The sequence below is a fragment of the Cheilinus undulatus genome, linkage group 20, assembly GCF_018320785.1.
Source record: "Cheilinus undulatus linkage group 20, ASM1832078v1, whole genome shotgun sequence".
Taxonomy (NCBI): domain Eukaryota; kingdom Metazoa; phylum Chordata; class Actinopteri; order Labriformes; family Labridae; genus Cheilinus; species Cheilinus undulatus.
Window position 1 is genome coordinate 7,348,443 of NC_054884.1, and position 26,276 is coordinate 7,374,718.

The following is a 26,276-nucleotide window of genomic DNA, read 5'->3' on the forward strand; positions in this document are numbered from 1 at the left end:
CTTGTGCTGCAAATGCAATGTGAATTGTAATGGGGGAATCATCATTTTTTAGTCATACTGCAATCAGGACATATTGCAATTTTATCAGAATTTTGATTAATTGCCCAGCCTTCGATAAAACTTACTGCTGCTGGCCAGTTTGAGTTTAGTCTTCTCTCTGGCTGATCTGAAAATGCCGTTGGGCTTCAAGTCATCCTCTTCCTTATCGTTGTCTCCTTTCTTCTTAGCCATATCATTCTGTTTCTTCTTGTAGGTGGGTTTTGGTTGCCGCTTGGCTCTGCCCTCCATCTTGCTCTCACTAGCGTCAGAGTCGTCTCCCCCGCTCTCTGAGCCGGACTCGTATGCCCGTTTGTTCCCTCGCCTCGATGGCGGCGCTGCTTTCCTCTCCTCCCCTCCTGCTGCTGCTCCTCCTGACTTCTCCTCCGGCTGCCTCTCTCTCTCAGCTTTGCTTGCACTTTCTTTGCTCATTTCCACTTCGCTGGAGGTGGAGGCGCTGAGGTTGACTGTGCAGGGTTTGATCATGTCGGACATAGAGGTGGTGTTACTTGTGCTGGTGCTGGTGGTGCTGGGCAGTTTCTCTGTCTTTGAACTGGTTGAGCTGGTTGTAGCACTGGTGTTCCTGTCCTCCTCTGAGTGCCGGGTTAACCAAGCTTTCTTCAGCTTATGATAGTTACTCGGCTGTCCGCTGCTTGAGGAGGATGAGCTGGAGGTGTGGCCATTAGGCAGGGGGCTGGATTTGCCCGGGGTTGTGCTCCCGCTTGCTGAGCTGCAGCTACCGCTGTCGATGGAGGAACAGGACGCCTGGCTGGAGGAGGGCGGAGGAGGTGAGCTGTGAGAGGGGGGTTTGTCAGTTAAATCCACAGTGGAATTTGCAGTTGTGATGGATGACACTGCAGGAGAGAAGTTACTCCTAGATTGTGCTGCAGCTAAGGCAGCTTTGTGCTTCTTCAGGTGGACAAAGGAGGAGGAGTACGGCTGACTGGAGCTGGACATGGAGCTTGGTGTTGGGGTGAGGCTTGGGCTGGGTTGGGGTGTCCCTGCTGGACTCGGGGGAGGCAGTGACCCCCCTGGAGATGTGGTGCGTGAGCCTAACCCCTCCTGGTACTCTACTGGTCCTGAGTGGCTCAGCACCCAGCCACCAGTTTTGTGGGTCGAAATGTCTCCCCGAGATGACATCATGTAGCCTGGCTCAGGAATGGATGTGCCACTTTTAATCTGCATACCAAAAGCTGAAGCACCTGAAATGGCAGTCCTGCACACTGAGTTCATTGTTCCAGCTCCCACAGATCCCTGTGAACCACGTGCATTAGCCTTTTTATACTGGAGACACACGTCATCCAGATTTGAGTTGGGCTGGATTACCCTGCCGGCTCCAGGATCTCTGACACTTTCCGCTACTCTGGAGCCTTCGCCCTGAAGCTTGGATTGGTAGAACCTCCCCTGGGGGAGCTCTTTGTGGATCATAGCACCAGATTTGTTAGCACCAATTAGACTGTCATACTTCATAGATGTTGATGGCCGCACAATGACTGATGCCATCGCTGCTTGAGGCTTGCTCCTTGATACAACTTTCTCCCCAGAGAATGAGCCTCTTTCCTGAATCATCTCTCCTCCTCTCCACCCATCTGTCGAAACATCCCCGCTGATAACTGAGGCCACAGAGGTGACAGCCGCCATGTTTCCATGACCTTTGATGTCCCTGAGTTCAGGCAGCAGCGTGGGGGGCTTTTGCTGCTCTGCTGATGTTTTGTTACCAGAAGCAGCTAAGCTAACCGGCTGGATAGGTGTTAGTGTGGGTGGAGACAGGCGGCCACCGTATCCTGCTCTCTCTCTTTCTCTTTCCCGCTCCTTCTCGCGCTCCCTCTCCCTCTCTGCAGCCTCTTTGCGTTCCAGGGCGTGCTGGGTGGGTGGATGGAAGACGGGCGCTCGGTGGAGGGATGGCATTGCCCTGAGCTGGAGCTGCTGTTGCTGTTGGTGGTGGTGGTGGTGATGGTGGTGGTTAGGGGCTGAGGAGTAAGCGGAGGATGAAGAGGAGGAAGGAGAAATGGCAGGGCTGCGGCGCTCTATCCTCTCCATGCCCGTGTGGTGCTGATGCTGCTGCTGGACCAGAGTCACCTGCTGACTCAGCTGCTCTGTGATCTTCCCAGCTAAGCCTTCCCCTCCCTCTGGCTGATGCTTGATTAGAGGAGGGGGCTTTGACAGCGAGGCTTTGGAGCTGTAGCTTCCCAACGTCAGGGCCCCCTGGCCTGGCATGGCGGCCCCCACACTGGCCACAACCCCTGGAGTTCCTGCAGAAACTTTCTCATAGTACGAACTGAGCTCCTTGGAGGGGTAAAGTCTTGGAGGCTCATTCACTACACTGTTGGAGAGTGTGGTGAAGTAGTTGCTCTTTTCTGATTGGATGACGTGAGGGTGGGCGTGGCCAGCTTTGGGGCTTGGGGAGGCAAGGGCTGGTATCCGAACTGGGAATGCTGGGTCTCTGCTTCTCTCTCTGTCTCTGTCAATCACAGGATCACTGGAGCGCTGGATCTTAGCGGTGAAGGGAGCTACCTCGATGCTCTCTTTCAGGATCTGACGATTCTCCTCTTTGTATTTACTGGCTCGCTCTGCTGCCTGCACTGCCTCCTGGGAAACACAATGAAAAACAGTGTTAAGAACAGATTCCTGCACTCCTACAACACGCTTTCAGGCTACTAGATTTACCACAAACCTTAATATATGGGGCGGATCATTTTGCATAATGACCTCCTCCAGTTTAGCATGATTACAGTCAGAATAAAACATTTAAAGGTATAATACATACAATTTTCACACAGAAATGTCTAATAAAAATGACTAAAAACCATGTTATACATATCTTCAGTTGACCACTCCAATTATCTTAGATATTTTTAACAGTTCTGAAGGCCAGAGAACTCCTTCATTTTTTTGGTGTAACTGGGCATGACCACCATAACAAGACACAACATTTTCCTGTAGAAATAAGGTCCACACTCGTCAAAATCTCACAAAATGAAGACATGTAGTCATCCCTCTACTCAGAATCTTTGCCCTTGGATTTATAACATTACTAGGTAAGACTTTGTAGAGTCAGAAAGTATATTTAAAGAGATCAACATTAGAAAAAAAAACGTGCTAATTAATTTTACTTTGTGGTAACACAAATACATTCCTTGCAATGTCAGTGTCTCTGAAAACTAAGCAAGCTCCTTAGAATTGTCTGTTTATGACAGAAATATCAGACGATAAAGTCTTTGAGTTGGGAAATGCTACTCTAAAGATAAGGAAAGAAGCTTCCATACTTGCGTTATTATCTCCTTGAAAATAGGATAAAATGGCTTTTTTCCATGTTTTGTCAGAAATCTTACACAGCAATTACAGTTTAACATTTTGCTTATAATTGTGAGTGTACCTGTGTATTTGCTAGGCGAGCCTTGCTGTGGGGGTCCAGGTAGAGGCGGTGTAGATGGACATCTTTCCCTGTGGGGGTTCGACTCCGATCTGACTGCTCCTGCTTCAGCTGGGCCAACGTCAACGTCCTGATCGGGTCCACAAAGCCTTTCTTATCCATGTCTCTGCACACAGGCGAAGCAAAATGGGTCACACATTAAATTTTGCAAGGCCTCACTTGATTTCAGATGTGCTTGGATAAAACAGTTGTAATAAAACAGTTTGTTTAGAAGAATCTCTTGATCAGTGTTTCAAAAAAAAAAAATCTTTAAGGTCTTGCAACCCTTTTGTCCTCATTTGGGTAATATCCTAGCAACAGCTTAGAAATATACTTTGATTTGGTCCTGCTAGGCTATGCATCGTGTCTAGGAGGACAGGTTGAAGGCTGGGAGGGAAGGACTGTAGTACTGTGTTAGGCATTACTGTTAGTTATCTTTACTCATCTGTTCTTCATAGCAATCTGTGTACCAATGTGGGCAGTGTCTGCCAAACTGTGATTCTTTATTTCTTTTCTTTTTCAGTATTACATCTTTAAAACATCAAAAAATGTTCTGAAAAACTCTTACAAGCTTCTGGTAAACACCAAAAATAATATTTTATATTCCAGGGTCTGGAAAAATCCTGCTGGGCAACTTAAATCTTCTTCCACGGTTGAAACTTTCAGCACAATACTACATATTCATCCTAATAAAAAGCCTCTATTATCTAGCAAATAAGAACTAAACTACTGTAAAATAAAATGATTTGATACAGTTGAGTTTAAGCGAACCACTTTTAGATGCCGCACAGGGTCAGGCCATCTGCAGGCTATCATGGTTTTTGTACCTATTCAGCAGGTTTAAATGAACAAATGGCTAATTTAAGAGACGAGTGAAGTGCAACATTTCCTCTGAGGCCTTGTATATGTGTGTGGGGGGTATTCAGCTGTGTCTACATGATGGCTGGTGGTTACATAAGCAGAGCGGAGCAGAGCAGAATGAGTAGCATTCTGCTAAAGTGCTTTAATATTGGATTAGTGCCACTTCATCTCACTGACCTGGTGCTGCCAGTCTAACTGAGCTCTCTCTCTGCCTACATCTGGCTTTAAAAGGAAAGGTCGTGATGTTCAAATGATTCTGTGCTCATTAAAAACAAAAGAGGGCATTGTGTTCCTGTTGTTTAGATATTTTCCAAACACTATCCCCTCATTGGACAGCCGTGATGGCTTGCCAGATATGCAGCTGGGATGAACATTGGCTAATGTTCTGGATGTGTGAAACAATTTATGTTCCCTTTTGAACTTCCCTTGAACTCGATCTCACCATATTTTTCCTGTCTAAAACTGAGTAAAAAGGTATTCGGCTATAGCCAGCTCTCTAGTACAATCAAATGTGAAAAATCAGCAAAGACAAGAATGCAAACAAACAAAAAGTCAGCCATAAAATGTCAATACACCAGTCTGAACGTTGATGATCAGATGAGGTTAGTGATTCATGTACTCACTCCTTATGAATGTCCATGTTGGCCTTTGAAAGTGGAGGGCTTGTGTGCGTGTTGATCTTGACTGTGGGGCGGTGAGGGTCGGCACTGGCTGGCCGGACAGGAACGTGGCTCAGCAGACCCAGACTGTCACCAGCAGCACCGGCAGTCTGGTGGAGCCATGGACTGGCTGTGTTCTGCACAAACAGACAAGCAGTTTTACTGTTAATATGATTAAAAACCAAAGCATTTAATTCGCAGTGAATGAATAACATGCCATAATGAATAAAAACACAAATGTAGCAAATATCAAACTCACTCCTATGAGGAACTTTACATTCTCCAAGTAATGTATCTGCTTTACTGTGTATTTAAATCCTCTTTTTTAAGTTGATACCAGAACTATACTAAACAGTGATATACCGCTAAACATTCTTATCATAGCACCATTTCGTAGATTTCTACTACTTTTGTAATGTTGACATGCACGTGTGAATAACCAACAGGGAGTCTTCAGAGGCAGTAAGCCTCAAAATTTCCTGTACTCCTGCCTGGCAAAATCCACTTTCTCCATCCATCTTTTTCCTTGTTCAATACAAACATGCATCCAACACTGAAACTTCGACAAAGACTCTCCCAAATGCTCAAACTCTGGGACGTTTTTAAATACTTACCCTCCTGAGAGTGGCCTCAGAGTTCACGGTAACAGGGTTTTCAGGGTGGACCCACTTAGCTGTAGGGGGTAGGTTGAGTCCAGGCGGGTAGGAGGATGGTGTCCCGTTAGGGTACTGCCAGATGATGGGGTAGAGTCCCAGTCCTGCTGCCCCACTGTGAGCCTGTGCAAGTAGTGGGGGTGGAGGAGGACCCTGACCCTGAAAACAAAGACAGTTTTAGTTTATTTTCTGATATAAATAAAATCCAACAGTCAGATCCCTACTGGTCACACTTTTCTAATTGTTTCTTTACAATACCTAGTGTTTTAAGTGGCACATTGTTCTTTATTTTTAAAGAACCATTTCATACCTCTCAATGCCACTGAGAGGTACTGAGTCCTTAAAACAACAGTGCAGTAAATCAAGTATATTGGTCAAAATGAACCAAATGCAAATATTCATTGATATGTGGATGAAACTGTCATTTATTGCTCCGCTCCTGCATAGCATTAGGCTCTTGGTCGCTTAGAGAAAGCTTCTGATAGTGTATCTGTGTTTTCCTATAAATACCTTGGTTGTTTGATTGATGATTCTCTGACTTTTACTTGATCTTGCTAAACTTGTAAAGGAGTTAAAGTTGGGTCTAAGCTTTTACTTTGGAAATAAGCGTCTTTCTTTTGCTGCAAAAAAAGACATGTTGCTGTCACTTTCATGGCTCTGATTGATTATGGTGATGTTTTATAAATGTATGTATCTTTCCAATGCCTTAAATCTTTGGATATTGTTTACCAGAAAGCGCTGAGGTTAATACCGAATCTAAAGTCCTTAATTCATCGTTGGATTCTGTATGATTGAGTTGGTTGGAATATCTTTATTTACGAGACAATACTAAACCTGCTTACATTCTGGAAAAAGTTCTGGAAACTACAGTCCTGACTCTGTGACTCAGTCACAAGATTTACTTTTGCTCTCTGTGCCCAAACTCTTGAATCGGGTCAAAGGAGTTTTGGATTTGCTGCTCATGCAGACTGGAATCTGCTGCAGGGAAATTTATGTCTGGGGTTGCTGGTCTCTTTAATTGTTTTAAGAGTAGATTGAAGGTTTTGGGGGAGGATGCATCAGGTTGTAGAAGTTTTGGCCTGTTGATCTGTGTAAGGAGTGGTTATATGTTTATTGTTCTACATCTGTAACTGCTAAAATTGCACTCTTGTAAATTAGATTCTTAATCTTAATGAGATTTTCCTGGTAAAATCAATTCATATAAATAAATGAATCAAAAACTACATATATGCAGTTGACATTTTAACCAAACAAGAGAGAGAGCACTGTCTAGTTTGCACAGGATGTTGGCACCTTTTGGACTAGACGGTGTGGCACATGAGGAACAAGAGTTTCTGTATTTAGAGATTCTTCATGTAGGTGTAAGATCTGTGCATGGGGTGAATTATCAGTACATTTAGTGGTCTGGTTTCTTGTTGCAGATATTTATAGTCTTAGTATCATTTACTGATTAAAGTGTATGCAGCAGAAATATTCAGCCACAAGCAGACAAAACATTATATGAGTTGATGATGACACTTCCTATCAATGGCACTGAAAAGTTATCTATCTCTATAAACACTTATGTGAAGCCATGCCCACTCAGGGGAAATACAATCCTCTTAGATTAAAAAAATGCTACAATCTGAATTGAGGAAAGCACTCACGCCATTAGCCTGTCCCTTGACCTTTTTGTTGACCTCAGAAGAGACAACGTTCATTTTCGGGCTCAAATCTCTGTTATGATGCTTTAAATGATCCATAGACCACTGTGGCTGATAGATTTGGCAAATTTACCTCACAATGAACAGAAAAACAGCATTTAACTGACTGTTAACTTTCAATAAAGGCAGTGGCATCAGCTAATAACAGACTGTACTGAGATGAACTGCTCTGTGATTTTATATTGTAGTGTTAGAGGGGCAGGGTCATTCCCTACTGTGGGCTCGTGAAATCACCAGCCCACATATTGGCCCCGCCCAAATTAAACCCAGCCAGAAAAGAGGTGAAAAACTTTGCAACAGTCTCGATCCAAAATTCAGTTACATGTAGATCTCAGTGTTTTAACATGTTTACAGTAACCATATCCCAACATATCTAGTGTGTTTAGACAAACATTTTTACTTTCAGTTCACAGGGTCTTTAAAGTCAGTCAGACTCCTCATTACCTGAAATATATCAAAAGTGATGGATCTGTACTCCAGTCAATAATAAAACAATTTAGATGTAGTTTCATTTCCCTCTGAAGGACAGATCTGATAAAACTTGACTTTTTAATTTCTATGAATGTGCATCATGATCTTGTTATTTCAGCAAATTTAATACTCACCAGTGTTAGGGGTAACAAGTTTTGCTTGAGTACTTGGATTTGTTTTTTGGTGTAAAAAGTAACATAAAGTTAGTCATGCAATTAGTTACCTTTTTATAAAAGGTATCACTTTCTGAAAGAAACCTCCTCTTTCCACGCTCTTTTTAGGAAACATGAAAAGAAAAACCAAAGAAGCTCCACAAAGTCTGCACTTTTGCTGTTCAACTTCTACCTCAGCTGGGTGGCTATATCAGTGTGTATATCAGTGCCATCTTACTGAGCCAGTAAGATGGCAGAGAAAATGACGTTAAATATCCCCATCATGTTGAATTTTTGAAAGAAGGGAGAGGAACATCAAAGTTTGTAACTTCCTGTTACAGGAAGTTAAAACTGTGGTGCAGTCGTTCCAATGTGCATAACCTTTAAATAATTCTGTATGCTTCTGCCAACTACATTGTCAGAGTATGAGCATATCAACTCATTGAGTGCTAGCTCTATACGTATATATACGTCAATGGCACTCAATGAGTTAAAGAGCTGTAATGGTTTATGTCTGTTAATGATGTTAATTTGCTTCAGAATTACAGAAAAGGAAGCCTTTCTTGAAACTTGTTAATGCTAACTGCAGGCTTCTCTGTAATGTGGGAGACAATAACATCCATTCCCAGAGGCATGTATCATCTTTTAAACAGTGATGGATGATACTTCTGGTACTATTTGTTTATTGGAGTTTTCTTGCAATTTCTGGTAATATAAACAAGAAATTACCCAATATTGGGTGCTTATGATTTCTGTTTTTATTGCCATACTATACATGCAGGTATCATATTGTTTAATTATCAAGCATCATATTAAATTCTCAAATTTTTGAATCATGACAAACTTAATTCCCCATCTGACCTCCCCACATCTTCCCCCCTCCAAACCAGATTTTAATCAATCTTCCCTGTTTCAGCTTTAGAAGCATTGATAAGATGGAATCTTACCTGTAAGAACTGCTGCTGGTGTGCGGCTGCAGGGTGAGGCAGGGTGAGGTGACCCAAGCCACCGGGGGAGTCAAGTCGAGGGTGACCCCCGAGGAGAGACGCTCCTGGAGGAGGCATGGCTGGGAGCACTCCCGGCGGTAACAGGTGTGGGTGAGGTAGGGCAGAGGTGTGAGGGGGTGCCAGGAGGTGGGAGGCGGCGTGTGGGTGGGATGCAGGGGTAAGGCAGGGGGAGTGAGGCGAAGGGGAGTGGAGGGTGTGCAGGTGGGGGTGAAGGTAGGCTGCCACGTGGTTGGCGGAGGCAGAGTTCTCTGCGTCTGAGCGGACCAGTGCTGGGTCCCTGTAAACAGTGAAGGTCTCGTTCTTGTCGATAATCAGTGGGCTCTTGGTGCTGCTTGTGCTCCCAGAGTCCGACCGCACCGGCACCGGCTTAAAACCAGACCGAGGAGGTTCTATCTCTACTTTTGAGGACAAACTCCCAGAAGGAGGCGGGGATGTGTCCGAATACCTCGGTATTTTATGTTTTGACACCTCTGGGGAGGTGTTGGGTTTAGGTTTTGAGATGTCTAGCAGGCCCGGATGGGGCTTAGCCTTGAGAGAATCAGATGGATTTGTGTTGGGGTAGAGGTGGCATTGAGAGTTGTTGGGGTGGGGGAGCTTCTGTTTCAGAGGGTCGAGCTGAGCCGGGTTAGGGCTGGCACTCATTTTGGATTTGGACAAGTCAGGAGGGAGGGTTGTGTTCATCTTAAGAGGGGGAGGTTGTTGTTGTTGCTGTTGGCGTTTTCTCGCCTCTTCAGAGAGAGACGGGCTCTTAATGCTGGGGTGAATAGAGGGATAGTGTTGTTGGTGTTGTGCGTGCTGCTGATGCTGCTGCGGCTGATGATGATGATGAAGATGATGATGAGGGGGGACAGGTTTCTCCTTCTCGACCAGAACAACATTCTCAGCTATCGATGTGACAGGCCTGGGAAAAAGGGAAACAAAAATGTTAAAAACACTGATGTCCTTCTGAACAAGCAAATATGATCAAATTCACTAAAAACATGATTGAATCAAAGCATTCAACCAGAGAATCGCTGCTCTTTTTCCCTACTCTTTTTCCCTTATTACTATGGTCAAAATAACAATGCTGCTTTCAAAATCAAGGAAATATAAAGATGGCTTTAACAATGTGAAAACACCAAAGATAGAAGACAGATGTTCTTAACATAACTGGAAAGTTCCTGCAACATGTGGATAGGAGAAACATAATTATTTGATTAAGCATTTATCTATACTCATACACCAGTGTGACAAGAAGGGAAACAATCCCTCAAACTGAGGCATCCCACAGAGGATCTACATAGAGGGAGTGGAGGGCCAGGCATGTTATATGCTTCTTAAATTTCAGCAGTAAGTGCTTTTAATGCTGACTCAGACTACACAACCTTTTTTGGTCATTCACGGCAGCAGCATGTCAGACTATGCAACAAGAATCTTGTCCCATCTCGGCTGACAGACTGGCCACACTACAAGAGTGATCCAGACTCATTATATGCTGACGGCATGACCACCAAGGTTATAATAGTTTAAGATTAGTTCTTATTTTTATTTTGTTTTGACTTTCTGTGTTCAATTCCATGTTAATTTTAATAAGTTTTTACTGCTGGTTTGATAGTTTAATTTAGTTTGTATTTTGCAAAAATACTTCATTTTACTTTAGTTTAGTTTTAGTTTAAGTTGTTTTTTTTCCTGGATACATATCAGGGCTTGGTGAATATCATACATTTTCAAAAACATATTCTAGCAGGCTACTCTTCACTTGTCATTTATTTATTTATTTATTCAAAGATGATGTTTGAATACAACTCCAGACATACAGCTACCACTATGTGAAGTCTTAACCAATCAAATCAGGCCATTTTACTATCCCCAGGCTTGGGTGCAGGGGCCAGTCAGTACGATTGTGTCAAAGACTAAAACTAAGGATATTTTGTCCCTGTTTTTATTCTATTTTAGTTAGTTTTGCAAGCGCACTATACAGTTTTAGTAAGTTTTCGTTTTTTGGTTAAGCTTAGGTTTTATTTAGTTTCAGTTAACTAGAATGATTTTCACATTTGAGTTTTACTTATTTAGTCAGTTTTAGTTAACTATAATAACCTTGTTCACCGCTGTCTCAGTAACTGTGCAACTTCACAGGTCACATGTGTATATAACAACGTAACTTTAATAAAATTAAATTCACACATTAGTCCCTTGGAGGGAGATGCAAATGATGCAAAGATAAGGAGCATGCTCTGCTATTAACAGGCATCAGAATTCACGTTGTGGACATCAGGTCAGGGTGTCTACTAGATGACAACGTCAGAAAATTTCTGACATGCTAGTCTTGGAAAGTTGTGGTCATGAATGCGTTGTTAATTATGTCACACTACCAGACCATTAGTTGTTCCTGACACTCAAAATCAGGCCTAAGATATGACGTTGAGTTGCAACGCTGCAATCGTGCCTAGACCTGGCATCATTTATATAGTCTGCGTGTAAATCCAGGCTGGGTCTGATTCAGATGAAAAAAGGGACAGGGACAACATGAAGTATTTACCTTGTTGGTGAACTAGTGACAAGCGACTGTATTTACTCTACCCTGTCACAGGTCTGTTGATTCATGTTGCTCTTTTTTGCCAACTGTCATCCTAGTATTAATCTCACTTTCTTTAATAATCTATGATGTGATTTCTCTCAGAAAGTTTATGTTTCCTGCGCCGCTGCAAGGCTGACTCTGTACACCCGAATCAACGGAACTGATTTCATTTACCACAGGTAGACTCCAATCAAGGTGTAGAAACATCTCAGGAAAGGTCCAAAGAAATGGGAGGAACCCAACCTAAAATTTCAGTGTTTTTCCAAAAGGTCTGAATACTTAGGTCAATGTGATATTTCTTAAGTTTTGTTTTCACTCTGTCATTACAGGGTACTGAGTGTGGATTAGTGGGAATAAAAATGTTTTTCTACTGCAGCATCAGGCCGTAACATAAATTTGAAAAAAGTGAAGAAGGTCTGAATACTTCCTGAATGCACTGTATTCAAATAAAAGTAAAAGTACTGATTTCAAATTGTACTAAAAAAACTACAAGTACACAAAAAAGCTGTAATTCTTACATTATACTTCATCTCCTAAGTCCCTTGCATTCCATGTATCAACTACTTAGCAGTTGCATCACCTTAAATGTTAACAGAGCCTTAACTCTACTGTAACTTGTGTTGAAAGCAGTCTACTTTTGACTCTACCCAGGGCTGTTGTAGAACAGGTTTATAAGAAAAAGACAAACACAATGTGAAGCCTTCTCACCTGATGACCTCTGAGGCAGCAAACTCGATCTTGTTGCTTAAACTCCTGGCTGCTGTCATGCCACCTCCCATGATACTCTGCTGCTGCTGCATGGGAGGCTCACTGTCCGTCCTGCGGCCTCCTTCTGACGGACAGGGAGACGGAGGGACTGGAGGGGAGGACACAGGAGAGGGGTTGAGGGGGAGGTATGGTGAGAGGGACGTGGACTCGGCCTTCTCAGAGGCAAGCAGAGCTGACACAGCCTCTGAGCTCTCCTGGTGTACCGTCGCCTGAGCGTCATCTGTGATGTCGATCACAGTACTGCTGTGGAGACTGGACAGCGACGGCGTCTGGGATAGAGATGATGCTAAAGAGCAAATGAAAAAAGTCAGTCAGAGCTCAGGACTCATAGATCTCATATGTAACAGCTGGTGTGCTTCTTTACCTTTCACAGTGTTCTTGCTGCTCTCCATGATGCTGCCCTGGACTGAATCAGACATCTGCTGCCGTGGCGACTGGGTGATTTGTGTTACCGCAACTAATTCCTCCTCCTCCTTTGATATCAATTTGGCCGTTTCCTTAACAACACCCTTCTTGTTGTCCTCTGCTGCCTGAAGCTCTGCCCAAGGTGACAGCCGACCAATGAGAGAAGAGGAATCATTCATTTTTGGGCTCTGCTTCAGCGGCTTCTCGTCCTCCTCCTTTTTGGAAACACTGCCTGGTTTTACGTCACTGCTGCGAGTTTTGAGCTCGTTCTCAGAGTTCGGCTCCGACGACGAGGAAGAGGAGGAGGAAGAGGACGATGAGGAGGATGAAGAGGATGAGGAGCAGGACGAGTGGGCGATCCTCTTGTTGTGGGGGTTTTCAGAGTCGCTGCTCTCAGACAGGTCTGAAGTCATGTCAGTCTTCAGCCTCTTCAGGCCTGCCTTCTTCTCGTCTTCCTCGCCCTTCCTGCGTTTGTTCAGCGCCTGCTTGGCTTTTGACTTTGATTCTGCACAAATTAAAAGGGGGGACAGAAGAGTCAAAACTGGTTTCTCAAACACAGATCTACTACAACTTCTTCTGCAGCACATCCTTGACTTAAACCCTGCACAATCCTGCTGTGTTTTTCTGAATGGAGTTTGTTATTCTAAAGAAAGTGATAGTTGAAAAGGATCCTATCTCAACAAAAAAGGTCTTGCCTTACAGATATTCTTTCAATTGTGTTATCAGACTCTAACAAAGATACTGAAAGCACTTCAGTAGATGTAATTCAATCAGGGGCGGTTGCCTTAAGGTATGAGGTTGGCTGAAGTAATCTGCTGTATTAAATGACTCCAAAATTAGTCGGGACAATCAAGCTGGTTTCTCACCAGAGACAGTTTTCCTGTATATCTAGCATGACTTGCTGACCTGTGTACATTTTTATTGGTGCTAAGAAGTTATTACATCATAAATTCTCACTAGGGGTGGGATGAGACACTTCATTCAAAAGAAAATACAAGATTTTACACCATTGTTAAAAAATCTGATTAAAAATTTGACTGGAAAATTAGTCTTTTATTCAATTAAAAGTCAAAATAGTGCAAATTAATGAAGACCCATTTGAAATGCTTTATCTATAAATCCTCTTGAACTTAAGACATTTAGACATGTTTTTTATGTTTAGTTATGACCCAAACTGTTCATTTTAACAGACCTTCAAATCCAACTCCATGAGTGCAAATAATATGCTATATCCTTATCCTTAAAGTGTACTATATATTCAATGCTACTAGAGGTGTAATGGTGTTTTTTATTTGTCCTGAATCAACATGCTTCAGTGCACATGGTCACATGACAAATATGTCAAACCACTTGAAACTATACAGTAATTACCTGCCAATCTAGGTGGCAGTAATTCAAAAAAGCACTCAAAGAAGAAAAGATGGGTCCTGTAGCTGGAGCAGCAGGGGGGGCAGGGAGACCCACCAGCCCCCCCTCCATCAAAATCATTGTGCTCTTTTTAATTACCGATGAACTAAACCAGTGCCGTCAATGACCCAAAAACCGAGGTACGAACCGAACCGGGATCTCTGTGCACTGTTACACACCTAACTGCTACAACTACAAAAACTACAATAAATGCAGAAACATAATCCTGAACTCTGAATCTTGAAGGCAGTCTTAAAATGCTCAGAACAATAGGCTGAATTATCAAAAGCTTCATAGTTTTAATGAAAGCATTTCTAATGTTCTATCAGGCATCAACATTACTAAGACAAAAAAATCTGTTTGTCAATAAGATGTTTTGCTTTAATCTACCAATTTCTTTTCTTTCATTGATTTGTGTTCTTTTTTTCAAAGGAGCTCTGACAATTTTACAGCATGAGTAAGACAACAAACAGTGTGTGTATATTAGAGGCCATATCTCCATTTTTGGAGAGAAGAAAGCATTCTTTAACAGAGTTTATTATGCTAAGCTTGTAGCTGCAGGGTACAACTGACTGTGTGTTACTTACATCAAGTTTCTGACTGATGCTACATGCAGCCAACAGCTGATAATCATGTGACATACTCCGACACAGTCAGATGAAAAACACAGAAGCAAAGTTTGATTCAAGGTAACAAAATCAACTCTTTACAAGGCATCTCCGTGTCAGAATCTGTGTACATTTCGTCTACTGATCACGCGAGGAAGTTGTAACCTCGATTGGAAATCTCATGTTTCAGTCTTACAAAATTGTGTGGCACAAGACCTTTTCACACCCCTAATCCTCACCAAAGCTCAACCTTTTTTCAACATGTCCAAGTCTAATCAGGGAAATTAAACATTTGTGTGGGTGTCCAGGGCGTTTAATTATCCTTGATTTATTTTCTTTTTTTCTGTGATTTGCTCCATGAGTGTTACTAAGTTTGTAAGCAAGGTCTCCATGTTGAATACAATTTATGGCACACTTATTTTGAATATGCCCTGGGGATAAGATGGACTTGGATTGATATGGACTTGAGGTCAGTTCTACAAGATAAGGTGCTTGGGGCTTTGTTCCATGCAACTCTTTTTGCTCCATGAGGATAGCAACCCTTTACATTTACACAATTCTTTTTATAATAATAAAAAACAAGACTGAAACTGTTTGATAATTAGGAAGATCACTGCACTGTCCAAGCTGAGCTTCTCAAAGCCACATCCTATAAACTTTGATGTCTTGATGAAGCCATTTTTTTGTTTATGCCTAGAGGAACCATATGATAAAGATATGTGCATTCTTGTGCCCTGTCCCGTGGTGGCAGGAGGTGCCAAGCACCCTCACCTCTCCCTGTGGTCTCTTCTCTCCTGTCCTTGTCCTCCTCTGGAACGCTGCTATCAGATCCTTTCCTCCTGGAGGAGCGAGAGCTGCGCTGTTCCCTCTGCTCCCGCCCACTGCCGCTGGGTGAGTTGTGTGATTGGCTGGCAGTTTGCTGGCTTTGCTGTGATTGGCTCTGCTGCTGGGAGGCCAGGGTCCCCTGGGAGCCTTTTGGGTTAGGGCCTGACGATGACATTATCGGGCGGGGGCTGTTGGCTTGGGCTCGCGTGTAATGACTCTGTAAGAGTAAAAAAAGTCAAACGTTAGCTCACAGTTAGACATTACTATGACCATGTACACACAGAGACTTCATTTGGAACTCTTCAACGTCTTTAAGGGGTCCAGAATGATGGTTCTAGTGGATGTTAACTACACCCACCTGTCAGTTTCTTTGTTTTATTCTGAAAAAACGAATGCGTTTTATACAATAGCATGATAATAACGTCTTTTAAATCGATAACGATTTCCTTTCTGCCCTTGTTAACTCCAGGTTCCTTTCCTTGGGCATATCTTCATGTTTAAAGCTCTGTGTTCTTAATAATCTGGAGTTTCTGTGTTCAATTCACTTAACTGTAATGGACATAAAACAGTAAAGTTCTTTTCCTTTTAAAATGCCTGGGTTTTGCAATAATATTATGACTATTTTTTCCAATGTTATGGACCATTAAGAGACTGTCATGATTCATTTATCCATTCCTTTATTTAAAAATGACTGCATGCTAATGAACATCTGTTTAAAGTACAGGATGTAGTCATAATTGAGTTAAGGGAACTTATACTTAAAATCCATTAAGTTTCAACCAGTTTTAAGAAAAAGGACTCTAATAAATCAATATAACACAAACAATGACTAACAGAAACTAATGAGAACATTTGAGTTCTTCAGCACAGTCAGAAGTTAATGTTTCTGTCCTTCTGACTTTGCTTTTTGCACATTGGAGTTGAAACAAGAGCATGTATCTGCTCACCCTCAGCTTTAAGGTTGTTGGAAGGTGACACAAATTTATTCAGTCACCCAAATTAAGGCTAAAAATAGAGAACTAAAGTTTTTTAAGGCCAGGTTATTGACTTTGTGATCTCACCTACAGCCAGGTGAAAAATGGTTTCAGTGCTGGAGGTCAAAACGAAAGAAAATATCTCCTGATTCAATTCAGACATAAGGCTGGCTGGGGGATGAAACATTCAGAGAGAAGATACAGAGTCTCTGTTGATGTGCTGTAATTCTTCTTCAGACAGGCAAATATAAATAAAATAGCACTTTAAGACTTTTAATTAACCATCAGATCCCTTTCTTACAGAGTTGGAAATGTTTCAGATCTCTGAGTCACAGCTTCACCTCAAACCCAATGTGCAGTTGTACAGAAACAACACAACACTTTGAATGCATTATACTGCATTCTTATTGGTTTGAAATATTCATATAAAGGAGTTCCTATGGCCTGTTAACATGTATATGTGAACATGTGTTCAGTGAGTTTCTCTTTACATGCATGCTGCAGGTAACATGAATGGGACATACATTTATTCACATCAGTCAGCAGGGTTGGTAGTTGTTAACTTTTAGTGGATTTTGACTCAATTATCAATACTAATTGTGTATCTTTAGGGAAACAGTCTTGATGGTTGGCACTATTGCTACTTTTGGGGCAATTTCAGGTTAGGCACAATTGTTCTGTGCCATGCCTTCCTCTCCTACACTGTTCTGCTTTCACATCTGTAAGACTACCTACAAAGTTTGGATGACTGCTTTGGGTGGAGGAGGATGACGGTCAAAGTTTGTTCAAACTGCCAGTTGAAGATATATTTTTGTCTGATTAGATTCACAATGCTATTGATTTGATTTTAATGCCATGACTCGAGATTGAGCATGGACTATAAGGAACACAAATTAGCTCAAGCATTTCGAACGTTTCAGGGTTTTGAAATAAGCACTCACAGAACCAGTTTTACTTCAACAGCTCTATCAGGCAGCAGTGGCTGTTTTTCTAAATGATATATTCATTAAATTTTTCAATATTCAGAGTCATGCTGTTTGCAAACAGTTGGGCAGAATAAGATATTTCACTGCTTAACTACTATCCAATTTGTCCTGGTTCTTGTGGCACTAGCACAGTTTATGAATGATATATTTCCTGTCTTGGAGGATCATTCTTTCTTCAAGTAAACAGTGAGGACTGAATTCATGTTTGAAGGAAACTCACTTTGCTTTAAGTTCAGTTTGTGTTTTTATCACAGAGCTGCTTTCCTACATTTATTCTCAGTGCCTTCAGCCAATTTGTGGGCAGAGGCTAAGCGAGGTTGCCAGAGAGTATCTGCGGGGGTGCTAGTGTGTGGTGAGCAAAAGGTTGTACCATCTGTGAATCCGTGAAAAAGAAACTAGCTTTGCAGGTAGATTTCAAAGAGAAAAGGGATTGGCCAATATTGCCCCAGTTTACTGCACTCTAATGCAACTGTTTGTAACTTCTAAATCCAGTCAGCACCTACCACTTGGGTCACTTTAGGCAAAGACGAATCAGCTTGGTATTTATACCATCACCCCTGTTATAAATACTGCAGCAGGCTGAGTAGAAGTCACCCACAACAAAAGCTGTTGGGTTGATTTTATGAAGCCGCTGACCTTGTGTGACAAAAATAATGTGATGTTTCACAAGTTTGGCCTGCCTCTGACAAGACGTGTGGAGAGTTATTATGAAGCCTCTTCAGCATCTTGCTCATACAAGGTCAACATGCCACTCTGTTTAATTGCTGTCCCGCGTTCCTGACCTCGTCTGGGACAAACCAGTCATTTTCGAACACGATCAACATTTTTGTAAGCCACTGTGAAGCGGGGGCTGTTAAATGAGAAAACTGTGTCTTTGGCTGCCGTCCAAATGGAAATAACAGCGAGGTAAACAGAAAACAGTGAGCCTACAGACAGTTAAGTTTCATGGGTGGCTCCAAAAAGCCGAGACAGTCTGGTAAAATGAGATTAGATCATCATTGATGAGAGGAGGAGCTGCACTCTCACTCTTTGTAATCAAACTTTTCACTAGGAGGTGATCTTGGACTCATTCCTGACAGTAAGGGATGATAAAAAGTGATGTTGACAGCAGCATGCTAACTTAGACTTCAAAATGACAAACTAGACTTGATTTTAGGGCTTTGAGTTCAGGAGCACTAAAACCACTGCAGCTCTGACCTCTGCGGATCTGTTCACTCGTGTCCACACCCACCGTCACAGCTGGGAGGGACCGCTGTGGTCTGCGTGCGCTCGTGACCACAACTGTGATGAAACACTCTGTGTATTGTGAACAGTCTGTGCTGTAAAGTAGGTGGAAGAGAGAGCAGAAACCACAAGATGGCAGCGCAGACAGGATTTTAGGCCGGGGGGAAATTATCTTTAACATATTTTACTTCCAAATTTCATCTATAGGTTTAAGCAGAGACCGCTGTGCTCTGCCTGCTTCTATATGTTTAAGAGTTTTTATTTCAACTTAAAATAGTTTCTTAAATTGGTCCATTAAGTTTTGAACTTCACTTGTTTGAAGACAGTGTTTTTCCTTAACTATATTCACTGTTCAGTGAAGTTCCTTTAATGTTTTTGTTTTCTCTAAAGACTGTAAAGGTACAATATGTAGATTTTTTTGCCCTGAAATGTTAAAAACAGGGCTGTCAAAGTTCATGCATTAATCCTGATTAATCAAGGTTCTTTATTAGTGCATTAATTTTGTTGAATTGTACTTAATCCCATGCTTTAATGCCCCTTTCAGCACACTTTTTGGCTAAGCTGGAGAGTCTACATCAGCCACAGTGATGTAAAATTAATCTTTAGTCAAGGTGATATCAACATTTACTGTTTTCCTGTTCACTTATTTCCTTCTTAATCCAAAATAAGTTCCTTTTTCCATGGGTAACTTCATGCCGTGATCTTAAATCTTCCCAAGGTTGCTTTTTTTTTTTTTTTTTTGAAATAAAAGCAGGTCTGTATTCAATCAGGAAACCAGTAAATTCTGATTTAAGACAGCACAAAAGACCAAACTGGAACTAAACTGTTTTAAGTGGAATTTCTAAAAAGGGAAATAAATTGTGATTAACTACAGAAATGCCAGAATCTTTGTGGTTTAGAAATTGCCTTTCAACTTCTGTTCTAATGTCCTTTTCCCAGTTATTGTGACCTCCTTTCACAGAATAATAAATGTCATACTTAATCCATCTATCCATCCATTTTCTATACTCCTTATCCCATTGGGGGGTTGCGGTGTCTACTTAATGATTACCAATAAACAGTTTCAATCAAATATATCAATCAAATATATTTTGTGAACTTTTGCACAAAGTCATGTGGAATATCTCCTAACTTGTACATAGACTTATTTCTGGCATTATAACAAGACATGTCTGGTCTGCCATGACAGGTCCAATCCACAGAAGCCACCATATTCAAAATGCCACAGACTAACTATACATCAACATAGCAGCAAGACAAAAATGTGGATCTAATGTGGGAATTACAACCCCTGACAAACAGTGTGTCAAATGAACTATACTCCTAAAAATGCATGAACTATAGGTGCAGTGTATAAAATTTAGCCTAGTGGAACTTAGCAGAACAAACTAGGTAGCTAATTACTGTTTAATCTCCTGAGTTTGTAAAACTGATTTATTTTTAAGTTAGAATAAACCTTTTAATTCATACATAGGGAGGGTCCCCTTTGCCAACTATGCTAGGATTTTTATATCTTGCATGTTTCTAGAGTATAACAATGCATTTTTATTTCAATTTTCTGCTGTGTGTAAAGCACTTTGTGCTACATTATAAAAAGTGCTATACAAATAAAGATTGATTGATTGTGTTTATTTTTTAGCCTGTGATTCCTTTCCTGTTTGTTATTTCCTACTCTTTTGCCTTAATTTCCTACTCTATCTGCTGTTCTTTCCAACATAAAGACATGAGACCAAGAATAAACCCAAAAACACAAAAAAATCTGCATTACAAATGACATATATTTAGAAATGTGCAGTTAAAACAAAGTGGATTGGATTGATTTGCTCTCTCAAAAGCTTAAAGACTATAAAACGCACATAATACACACTTACTAAAGAGCTGTGGGTGCACACTGCCAAGGTTCCTTTGTGTTATTGAGCAACTCAGTGTTTTAGAAGCTCAGAAAAGTTCTTGTGTATATTGCAAAACAAAAAACAAATGAACCAATTAAGGCACTGCTGAGCCAGCAACTCTGTATCCTGCAAGCTGAAATTACTGTTTTTATTGGTTTAATTGGACTTTGAAGAGAGGGAGGAAACAGCTCATCCTTGTTTAACGAAAAGCATCTTATTCTGCTGCACTTTTCTCAGGATCATGTTTCAGCCATTAAACATGTCCTGCTGCTTCCAGTTGAAACAACCTGACTGATGGCTGTGTATTCACACTAAAATATACCCTTATTTAGTTCATGCTTGCTGTGGAAAGTGCGGGTTTTCAGGGTTTTCAGGGTGTGGTGGGGTGTTGGGTAGGGGGGGTTGGGGTACCTGAGTGTTGCCAGTGGTCCCGCCGGGTCTCCCTCCCGCCATCTTTAATGTGTCAAAAACAAGAAAAGAACAATCAAGAGAAAAATAATCGAATGAAGAAAGGATGGGTCAAGGAGAGATTGTGTTAATCACTGGGGGACCAGGAAAGACTGGCTGGGTGTTTATGGACTGGTTCATCAGTAAGTTCTTATCATGGCCTCATGCATTTTATACCAAACAACAGAAAGGGTTAAATACAGGAGTTCTGATGAGAGGAGCAGACTGGTGAGCGGTACAGCTCTGTGCTGTCTAACTGTGTGAGTTAAGTAAACAAATAGCACATAGGAACTGATTTTGCTTTTAAGATATCTGGTTTAATAAACAGAGAGCAGGCAGACACATGAGACAGTAGACATGGGTCAAACAGTCAGAAGACAGTTCATGGAAACCAAAGCTCAACATCCCATGTAGACAATCCATTAACAGGGATTTATATTTGATTTGGGCATTCAGATACCAAGTGTTAATCCTGAATGCTTTGTGTGAACACACCTCAGTGCACACTGAAAACCAGTTTGATAACTGATAGCTTGGACTGTATACGGAGCTGATCTGGGATGCCTTCATTCAGACTGGCCTGGTTGTGTGGACACAACAGAAACTGACAACTGACACGATCTGGATTATTCTGTTAGTAAACAAGAGACTGGCTTTTTTTATGAGACTTGGATTATTTGTCTCAGTTCAGTATCAAGAGCTGCTTTTTCAGTTCCCAATCAGCTCTTCATTTGGTACCATTTTACCTTTTTTGTCTCTAAAACAAACAAACAAACAAACAAAAAAAAACCTAGAAAAGACGGAAGTGTCCTTTAAATGGGAACCAGCTCTGAGCCGGCTCATCTGTGAACGACACATCACTACTCTTTGGTGACTTGTTGCCACGAATAGAGTTGTCATTTTAATTCAAGCAAAACCACACAAGATTTTAGGGAGAAAAGCTGTTAAAGAGATACTGCTAGCCTCTTAGCTCTTGGCTAATTTACCCTCATTCTTACTTACTACCAGCGGCTTCACTGCCCAAAGCATGTAGGGATACAAGCCACTGTAAGAGAGCCACAGAAATGATGCATGGGCTGTTGTTTTTATCAGAGAAGACATGAGTTCTGATTTCAGCTCGTCACTGAAGATAAATCATTAGTGTATAGGATGGACATGTACTTAACTGCAGTCACTTTGTATCTGAAAACCCAAAACGGCTCGTTAATCCCTGATAATGTGTTGCCTGAATAACTTGTCTTTAGCAAACAAAGAACACTGTATATGAATAATATTCCTGATTTTGTCTTTTGCATATTTTAGGATTTTCTGAGGATGTGTTGACCAATGTCCCTGAAACAAACAGATCAACAGACACAATGCTGACAATCAGATCAGAATCACAAAGGAAAGAGAAAAAGCACAGAAACAGAACAAAACAGTGGCTTGACATTTGAGAACATTTCAAAGACTAATCAAAAGCTTTCTTTAAACAGACAAACCATTATAACAACCACAAAGTAATGAAGTTCCTCAGCATTCTTTTCAACACTAAAACAAACAATGCTGGGTTGTGTTAACACACAGCATGCTGGTGTGTCAGAAACAAATAATTATGACGTGTAACATCTGCATGTAAGTTGACTCCTTAATGACTGTAATGAGTTTAAACTATAAATGATCCTCAGCCTTTAACTGTCCCAACTTCATGACCAATGTTGTTCAGCTACTGATTTTATCTTCTAGGTCGAGGGTTCGCAATCTTTGCCCTGCCATACAAATGTATTTAACACTGATCTCTCTCAGGGACCCCCCTCTGGCGAAACTGATTACATTCCTTGTTTGTAAGGATGGCAATGAAAAAAAACATGGAACGTGTTTGTACATGTATGTCTTTTTGGGATGCATGATTCTGGATTTTTGTTGATATTTGATATACTGATATGTATAAAGTAATTTTATCGATACTGATGAATACATGTAGTTCAGACCGTCCTAAGAAAAAACTTTGAGGTATAAGGAATGAGGACCAAAAAAAAAAGTCTTAAGCTGGAATAGATCTGTTGGTCCTGCCTAATATTCCAAAATTGTATTCACACACATGCACAATACCAACAGCCAGTATCGGCTGATATTTACAACTGATGTAGGCTGATATTTATAGGTGTTACAGAATAATATTTACAACTGAAGAAGGTAGATATTTACAGCTGATACAGGCCAATATTTACAGCTGATAAAGACTGATATTTACAGCTGACAGAGGCCAATTTTTACAGCTGATATAGGCCAATATTTACAGCTGATAAAGGCAGATATTTACAGCTAATAAAAGCAAATTTTTACAGCTGATATAGGCCAATATTTACAGCTGATATAGGCCGCTATTTAAAGCTGATATAGGCTAATTTTACAGCTGATATATGCCAATTTTTACAAACCATATAGGCCAATATTTACAGCTAATATAGGCCAATTTTTACAAACCATATAGGCCGATATTTTCAGCTGATACAGGCTAATTTTACAGCTGATATAGCCCAATATTTACAGCTAATATAGGCCGATATTTACAGCTGATATAGTCTATTTTTACAGCTGATATAGACCAATTTTTACAGCTGATAAGACAGCTATTTACAGCTGATACAGGCCTTTATTTACAGCCAAGTTTGGCTATTTACTAAAAATGTTTATATCTTAGATACCAATGATAAACTTTTAAAGGTAATATCTGCTGTTACTAATAACATGCTAATAATATACTGCATTCCTAGTTTTTTTCTATTAACTGTTAATAATAATAACATAAAATCATTTAACTTGATGTCATTGTTATGAATATTTATAATTTCAGAGCGCATAGTTTTATAGTATTAATTATTGATATTTCCCCCCTCTTCCACAAAGTTTTTTAACAAACCCCTCGAGGTCGTCTGTGATGTCCCCAGGGGACAGGACCTCTACTTTAAAACACTGTTCTTGATCACTGCTGCCAGTGGAGAAGGGTGATAACAGAAGTCACCACAACAGAGTAGATTTTTAATGTACTTGAGCTTCTTTGGGAGAGCTTTTAAAATCATGAGTTTTAATTTTACTTCTATGTAATTTGGGTGGAGTATTTTAATTTGCTACCTTTTTAATAGCATTCATTATAAAGTCAGAATAAAGCTTAATAGCAAAAACTGTGGATTATGTAAATCTGTCAAGTAGTTTGGCTTAGAATACTGTGCGACAGTAAGTAGCACATAGTGAGGGAGTTTGCATTGCACTTTATTATAAAGTTGTGCCATTAATTAAACATCCTGACTGGACATGCAAATTCTCTTGGGGTTTTATTGCACTGAACAGAAAAGAAGGATTATATTTTACCTACCAATACTGTCATGTATTAAAGTAGCTATAAAATCAGATTTGACAGCATAGTTTCATACATGATCACCTTCTTAAGGCCCAAATTCTAAGCAGTAATGCACATGTGTGATTTTGTATGTACTCACGTGGGCAGTGTTGTTGTTCTGGCTCGATCGTGACCTCCGCCTGGATGTGATACCAATATTTTCTCCTTTTAGTAAAGAGTGAACAACGTCATCCAGAAAGGTCATCTGGATCATAGACGGATCCACGTTTTGAGGCTCTAGCACCTGAAAAATAATCAACACATTAAGTAAAGAAAAAACAGTTTCAAACATTAAAAAAAGACTCAACAGAATGAAAAGTTTACTTCGAAAAAACTTCTGTTATGCATGTTTCTATAAAAATAAGAACATAATTAGCAACAAAACAAACATCTACCAACTGGAACAACAAAACGGTGAGCTAGAATTTTTAATTTTCTTGTTAACTTTACTTTAAGGTGTTTTTTTCTTCATGCTTATGTGATGATGGACACAAGATATTTGGCAGCTGTCCATCTACATAATCTCCAAAATATTTGCAAAAACCCTCTCTGTATAATCTGCTCATTTTAAGCAAAAAACTTGGGAGTACTTTAATGAACAGATGGGTGGTTCCTGATTCTAGCAGCTGAACAAATGGCAGAGAAAGCTACAATCAAGTTCTCATAGAGTTGGGGAGTGATGACAGGCTCAAGCTCCTACTTTAATAAAAGCAAACAACTGTCACATAAAAATAGGTAGCAAATGTGCGACTAAGATGAAGGTTTGTCAGATTTGTTTTGTAGCATATAGAAGAAGCTCTGTGCAGTTATGCACAGGAGGAGGAAAAGAAGCAAATACTTCAGTCGTTAAATTGTCAACGGACTAACAATCCCCAAAAAGCTTGCAGTTATGTCTGCAAGTCTACTCACCATCCTCACTGCCCCGTTCATCGTAAACATGGGACTGACTGTGTCTGTGATACATGTTCTTGTGTTGTGCTCCTTCAGAGCTCATCTGAACAGATTACTGTCATAAAAAAAACTCTGCATTGCAGTCTAAACTTTAATTCTACTACAATAAAACTACAATAACAGAAGGCAACTTTCTGGCAAAATAAAGTTGGGTTTAAATATGTCTCAGGCCAAAAATGTAGACGATGGGACGGGATGAGGTGAGTCAGGCTTGGAGAGAAAGGCACACAGGCTCGGGTTGGGCTGGAATTTTCAGGCCACCTTTAAACTTTACTCAACTTTTACCAACAGGTTTCCTGTTCAGTTTTAACAAAAGCAAAGTTAATTCTTCTTAATGATGCACTGACTTTGTGTTAACAAATTCAGTGCTGACAAGTCATCAAACAAACCAAGCTGCCTACACTTTGAACCCAAGCTGGCGTAACTTCACCTAACAGCAATGTGAAAGAGCAGTGAAGAGCACGCAGAGGCTCCTGGAAACAAATTGGGCTTCTTGAACCCTGTCTAAGTTAAAACATTAGCATTTTGTTGTTGAAACCAAAATATTAACTCAATTGCATTGCACCATTAGAAGCATGGCAAATACTGCATCTTTATCTTAATCATGGGTCATTTTCTGCAAATCATAACAAGAAGAAATTTCATTTAAAAGTTTGAAAGTTGAGGGAAATGTTGTATGAAAGTATGTACTATGAGTTATTTACCTGGTCATTCATAACGACCATGTTTCGACTGAAGAGGTCGTGGTGTGTAATGATTCCAGTGAACCACTGGGTGGCCGAGTCTTGTCTGTACACACGCACGCGGTATCCATTCAATGAATAAGGACCTGAAAGAGACAGGAAACAGTTCAATCGTTCAATCCTACGTTTTTCTTTCTCTGGTCGAATTGCAACACT

The 26,276-nt window shown here is 40.8% G+C and overlaps 1 protein-coding gene across 2 annotated transcripts in view; it reads right to left on the reverse strand.

The window, feature by feature from the left end:
- Window positions 1-26,276, reverse strand: part of jmjd1cb (jumonji domain containing 1Cb) — a 204,330-nt gene that overhangs the window by 20,268 nt on the left and 157,786 nt on the right. For both annotated transcript variants that reach the window (XM_041816362.1, XM_041816363.1), the window contains 11 exons: window positions 26,082-26,206; window positions 24,527-24,670; window positions 21,012-21,053; window positions 15,471-15,741; window positions 12,644-13,189; window positions 12,220-12,565; window positions 8,895-9,855; window positions 5,583-5,780; window positions 4,933-5,105; window positions 3,413-3,575; window positions 126-2,625 (listed from right to left, as the gene is read on the reverse strand). In XM_041816362.1, coding sequence (XP_041672296.1) covers window positions 126-2,625; window positions 3,413-3,575; window positions 4,933-5,105; window positions 5,583-5,780; window positions 8,895-9,855; window positions 12,220-12,565; window positions 12,644-13,189; window positions 15,471-15,741; window positions 21,012-21,053; window positions 24,527-24,670; window positions 26,082-26,206 — 5,469 coding nt within the window. The remainder of the gene's footprint in view (window positions 1-125; window positions 2,626-3,412; window positions 3,576-4,932; window positions 5,106-5,582; window positions 5,781-8,894; window positions 9,856-12,219; window positions 12,566-12,643; window positions 13,190-15,470; window positions 15,742-21,011; window positions 21,054-24,526; window positions 24,671-26,081; window positions 26,207-26,276) is intronic.